General features: G+C 44.5%; 1 protein-coding gene across 1 annotated transcript in view; it reads right to left on the bottom strand.

Annotated features, from left to right (window-relative positions):
* The window catches only part of ITGA11 (integrin, alpha 11), a 201524-nt gene that overhangs the window by 51651 nt on the left and 143873 nt on the right, over positions 1 to 6000 (bottom strand). Inside the window, exons 13-15 of the mRNA XM_006888404.1 lie at positions 3828 to 3968; positions 3343 to 3546; positions 879 to 1009 (exon numbers count right to left, since the gene is read on the bottom strand). Of these exons, the coding sequence (XP_006888466.1) occupies positions 879 to 1009; positions 3343 to 3546; positions 3828 to 3968 (476 nt within the window). The remainder of the gene's footprint in view (positions 1 to 878; positions 1010 to 3342; positions 3547 to 3827; positions 3969 to 6000) is intronic.

The following is a 6000-nucleotide window of genomic DNA, read 5'->3' as shown; positions in this document are numbered from 1 at the left end:
GTCCTTGGAGAGGGACATCATGTTTGGCAGAGTGGGGGGGGGTGAAGGAGAGGAAGACCTTTGATGAGATGGATTGATTCTGTGACTGAAGCAGTGGGAATAAGTGCATTTGGGATGGCTAGGTCGGCACAGGATAAAACGGCGTTTAGAGCTCTTGTACATAGGTTCACTATGAGTCGCAAATGACTTGATGGCACATAACAACAACAAGTGGTCTATTGGGTAGGGAGTCACATCGCCAACCTAAAGGCAGAAGGTTCAAATCCATCGTCTACTCCTTTGGAGAAAAAGGGACAATCTTTTCCCATGTGATTTATAGGCTCTGACAGAGGGCCAGCGATGGGTCTATTCTAACTTCATGGCAATAAGTGAGTGATCCTTTTAATTAGCTTAAAATCTAAAGAGGGAGAGATGCCTAAGTAGCCAGAACTTTATGGGGAACTCTGGTTGCTTAGTCCATAAGGGAGTTGCCCAGGAGCTCAAAGGTGGTGCCTCTCTAGTGGTTTGAATCCACCAGTGGCTCCTTAGGAGAAAGATGAGCAATCTCCTCCTGTGTGATTTACAGCCTCGGAAACCCAGTGGCGGGGGAGCTGTGAGTTGTGATGACTCCACAGTACTAAGATTGTTTTTCAGAGCCAGAACTTTTAGTGTAAATTCTAACAGAAAGTTAATAGAAAGTCTTGGAATTCTTTTGAGAAAGGGTTTCAGGCTCTCAAACAGCTCATGGTGATTCTCTAAAAAACCAAACACCACTTCATGGACTTTAGCTGAGAATGGCCAAAGACAAGGTGCAGAGCTTCTGAAAGCACATCCTTGAAACCCTGTGTGCTCTGTACCCTCAGGAGAGCCCAATAGTCAAGAAAAGTGGGGTCACCAACCACAGGATCACGGCGTTGCCAAGGGCGCCTACTGCCAGGTCCACAAGTCCGTCTTCATTGAGGTCCAGCTGCCCGTGGATGCTGCAGCCGAAATACTGGAGGCCAGGTGCTAGCTCGGAGGCTGAGATTCTCTGCAGTGGTGGGAGGAGGAAGCAGAGTGTGCACTGTGGGACAAGGCAGGGCAGGGCCTCCCCTAAGGGGTAGCTGCTGTTGAGAGTCATGTGTGCCCTCGAGTCAGAACTGACCCATAGCTGACCCTCTTGTGTGCTTTCAGAGGCAGTAAACCAAACAGGAAGACTGCCCATCCTTCTACAGAACCACTGGTGCATTCAAACCATGTGCCTTTGGGATTGCAGTGCAGTTTCTTACCCTTGGGCCACTAGAGCTCATTGAGAATCATAGAGAGAGACTGTTGAAATCACCAGCAAGCTTTCCCAGGCCACAGCTATTCCTCCCTGAGCCTGTCAGGACCCCTGGATATCTGAGTATATAAACATTCTTTTGAATTAAAATATTTTCTGTCAAGAGTCCTCTAGTCAATATAAACATGCGTTACTTGTCAGGATTACATATTTAATCCAGACACACCACTAATTTTTATATACTTATGTGACTATCTCTTACTATTTGGGAGCTCTGGTGGCCTAGGAAGAAGCTGTACTGCAATCCTAAAGGCATGCTGTTCGAATCCACCAGGTGCTCCATGGGAGAAGAATGGGCAGTTTCCTCTCATGTGATTTGTTGTTGCTGTTGCTGACTGCCTTCGAATCAAGCACGACTCATTGTGACCCTGTGAACAAAAGGCTTGAAGCCCATCTACAACTATCGACATATATCAAAGTTCATAGAGTTTCTGGAGGCATGTTATTTAGGAAGTGGGTGCCACTCCTGCTTCCAATGTGATTACTTCCATGTGATTTACTGCCTCTGAAGACCTACTGGAGGGTCAGCTATGAGTCAGTTCCAACTCGATCACACATAACAATAACAATACCAGTTTCTTACAATTTAGGAGCCCTCATGATACAGGGAATGGTGGTGGCTGCCAACTCAAAGGTAGGTGATTCAAATCCATCAGTTGTTCTGAGGGAGTAAGATGGACAATCCCCACCCATACACTTGATAACATCTGTCAACCTGCTGGAGGGTTGGCTGTGTGAGTCAATTTCAGTTAGACAGCATATAACATCATGGCACAGTTGCTAAGCACATACTTGCTTACCTAAAGGTTATTAGTTCAAATCCACCAGCCGTTCTACAGGAGAATGATGTAGCAGTCTGCTTCCGTAAACTGATAGTCTTGGAAACAACATGGAACAGTTCTCCCTGACTAATATGAGTCAAAACTGACTTGATGGCAACTGATTTTTATCTTACTAATTAAATCTGTAGGTAAAGACGATGACCTAAGAAGATAGGACCTGAGAGAGGCAAGTTTGAGGTGAACAAGCTTGAAGCATGAGATTCTCTGTTTGCAGTCACTTGAATAAATGTGCGTGGAGAGGGAGTGAAGGCAGGTGGTCATCACAGAATTTTTAGGAGGTGGCATAACAGTCACCAAGGGAGCTCTGGAGGTATGGTCTGTAGGGAGCAGTGCTGTAACCCAAAGTCCATGTCTTCTGACAGTTGGTATCCACAGTGGCTCTAAGGGAGAATCACTGGGAAATCTCCTCCCATGTGGTTAGAAATCCCCTGGAGGGTTGGTTGGGGGTTGGTTCTAATCTGAAGGCAATGCATTGGAAGCAATCAAGGAGAGTGCCAAAAGGTGACAAAAGGCACTCATTTAAAATGTTCAACTTAAATACTGTATAAAACCATTACTGTAAAATGAGTATGAGGATCCAAGCCCAGGGAGGGTGGAAGCAGAGGGATGAGGAGGTGCTGAGGAGGAGGGATTAATCATGGGGTCATACAATTTGATGGCTGGGGGGTGAGGGAAATGGGAAGGATCTGGTGTGAAAAACAATGTATTTGAATTTTTAAAATAAACTAGTATAAAATAGAATGTATATGAATGTATGAAATACAATGTAGATGAAAGATCATATAAAACAACGTACATGAATTAAATATTCTGTAAAGGTATAATTATATGAAAATCAATAAAAATATTAAAAAAAATAAAATGTTTGCCTTGAGGTAAGTATAGGTCAGGATGGGCTGGAAGTCCTCATGGTCTAAGAATACAGAAGAAACTCCCAAGCCACAGGCTAAGCATGAGCTTCTGGGGCTTCTAATCAGATGCCATAGTTGATTGATTTATATTCCATGTGTGTAATAAGGATTTTCAAAGACCAATTTTAAGAAAGTAGATTACCAGGCCTTTCTTCCAAGGCACTTCTTGGCAGACTCCAGATGCCAACTTCTCAGTTAGCAGCCAAGCATGTTAGCCATTGTCACCACCCAGTGACGCCTGGGGGCTCAGGTTGTATGCACTATCCTGTCCTGCTGCCTCATGTCCTACCTGCTTTGGCTTTTTTAGGAGGTTGTCTTGGAAGCCATGGTAGATGTAAATGACTCCGCCATGATTGTCCTCCAGAGGGGCTCCCACCACCACGTCATTGTAGGAATCTTGATTGAGGTCTCGAACTGAGGCAATAGAGGCTCCGAATCGGGCATTCTGGTAACTGTGGGAATCCTTCAATGTTCCATTATAAACAAACCGATTCTGCAAAAGCAGGGGCAGGGAAAGGCTCAGGGGGCTTTGGCAAAGGCCCTGGTGTCACCATCTCTGATCTATAGTGTCTTCTCCCCTCCCTGCTTCCCCAGGGTCCCTTCTCTGGCTCCGTGACCCCATTAGCAGTGGATATTTCCATTATCCCCTGGCTTGGTTCCAAAAGGTGGTCACTGGGCTGTCTTGTAACCTAATTTCCCTACTTGTTACCCAGGTCAAAAAAGTGATGAGGCATCCCCGGAAAGCGCCCGGCCCCAACCCTGGTCCCATGGTACCTGTCTCAGGATGTAGACGTACACCTTGCCCCGCTCCCAGCTCTCGCTGAAGTACATGGGTGCACCCACCAGCAGGACATCCGTCACGCCGTCGCCATCGATGTCCACCGACGTGATCTCACTCCCATAGTAAGAGCCTATCTGCGGCACAGGGATGGGGACAAGGAAGCAGGGCCAGGCCTGCACCTCACACGGTGGTCAGCCCCGATCTCACCAGACCCCAGCAGAGGGAAGCACAGCTTCCAATCGGAATTTCTGCGGGGCCGCTGGGTCCTCCCTTCCCTTCCCTGCTTCTGGTTTGGAGCCAGCATGCTTATTTTTGCTTGTCCTTCTATCTATACTTCCTTTTCCTGTTCAGTTTCCCCTTCTCTCCCCAACATTTTCTTGTTTATTTTTTTATTAAGGGCCATTGATTTTTATTTTGAAAATAATAAATGACAAAAAAAATGAAGACAATACAAAATTGATAAAGGGCAATAAAAATTACCCATACTCTCAACAAGGATCCCTGGTGGCACAATGGTTGAGTGATGGACTGCGAACTGAAAGGTTAGAGGTTCGAGCCCATGAGTATCTTCATGGAAGGAAAGACCTGGAAATCTGCTTCCATGAAGATTCAACTCAACTCACTGCCATGGAGTTGGAATAGACTCTTAGATGATCCTCCAGTGGGTTTCTGAGATTGTAAATTGCATAGGAAGTGACTGCTCGTCTTTCTTCCACAGAATTGCTGGTAGATTTGAACCACTAGAAAGGCATGGACTTTGGGTTAGCAATGCAGCTCCCTAAAGACTATGCCACCAGAACTATCCCTCTAAAGAGTTGTTATTATGTGCCATTGAGTCATTTATGACTCATAGTGACCCTATGGACAGCAGGTCTTAACTTTGCCCTATCCTCAGTCAACATTACCATCTCTGACACACCTTTCCCCATTGCTACAGTCACTGTATCTCGTTGACGATCCTCCTCTCTTGCACTGACTTTTCAAACCATGATGTCTTTCTCTAAAGACTGGTCCCTCTTGATATCATAGCCCTGTAATTAAATTCCCAGCCAAACAACAGACAGGCCTTTAAAGTGATCACTAACATCAGGGAGGAACACGTTCCTTAGAATAACGAACCATGTAAAATAAAAAAGGCAGCATTTGCACAGGGATTTGAATGAAAGCAGGAAATAACAGACTAGAAAAGGGTGAATAGAAATGGTAAACACAGGGAAGAAATGGGAAGAGTGCTGTTACAATGCAAGAGTTGCAATCAATGTCACATAACAAAATGTACATAAATCGTCAAGCAGAAAATAATTTTGCTCTGTAAATGTTTGCTCAAATCATGATGAAAGTTGAAAAAGAATAAATTTGGGACTAATACTTAAAAAAGAAAAAATATTATAGTTTAGAAAACCTTATTTTGTCAGCTAGGGTTGCCATACATCCACTTGATGGCACACAACAACAAAATCCCTATATCCAAATATAACTACCATTAACATGTGGATGTATTTTCTTCTCATCTTTTTACCCTAAGCTATGCCACTTGTTAGTATATATTTTTCTTTTTATTAAAATTATCTTATACTATATATAAAGTCTGCGTATTTATTTTTTAATAAATTAATGTATCATGTGGCTCAAGACCACCAGCTGCTCCACGGGAGAAGGATGTGCAGTCTCCTCCTGTGTGATTAAATGTCTCTGAAAACCTGCTGAAGGGTCAGCTATGGGTCTGGTCTGACTGTTAACAACAACAACAACAACAACGTATCATGAGCATATTCTCTAATGATATATTTTTTTCCTTGAACATGGTCATTGATAATCTCATAATATTATGTATGTGTTATAGTTCTGATAGCTGAATGAGTAAGGAGTTGTGCTGCCAACCCAAAGGCAGGCAGTTCGAATCTACCACCTGCTCCACAGGAGAAGGATGGGTATCCCCTGTGTGATTTACATTCTCCGAGGACCCACTGGAGGGTCAGCTCGAGGTGGTTCCGACTCGATGACACATACGTAATTCCCTAGTGAACTCTGGACGTGTAGTCTGTTGGAGTTGCGCTGTGAACTCAACAACCATGCTTCTCTGGAGGTTTGAATCCACCAGGGGCTCCAAGGGAGGAGGATGAGCAGTTTCCTCCTGTGTGATTTACAGTTTAGGAAGCCCAATGG

This window comes from Elephantulus edwardii, unplaced genomic scaffold, assembly GCF_000299155.1.
Source record: "Elephantulus edwardii isolate Elephantulus edwardi_28Jun2011 unplaced genomic scaffold, EleEdw1.0 scaffold00066, whole genome shotgun sequence".
Taxonomy (NCBI): domain Eukaryota; kingdom Metazoa; phylum Chordata; class Mammalia; order Macroscelidea; family Macroscelididae; genus Elephantulus; species Elephantulus edwardii.
Note: the sequence above shows the minus strand (reverse complement) of the source record. Positions and strands in the feature narration are given on the sequence as shown.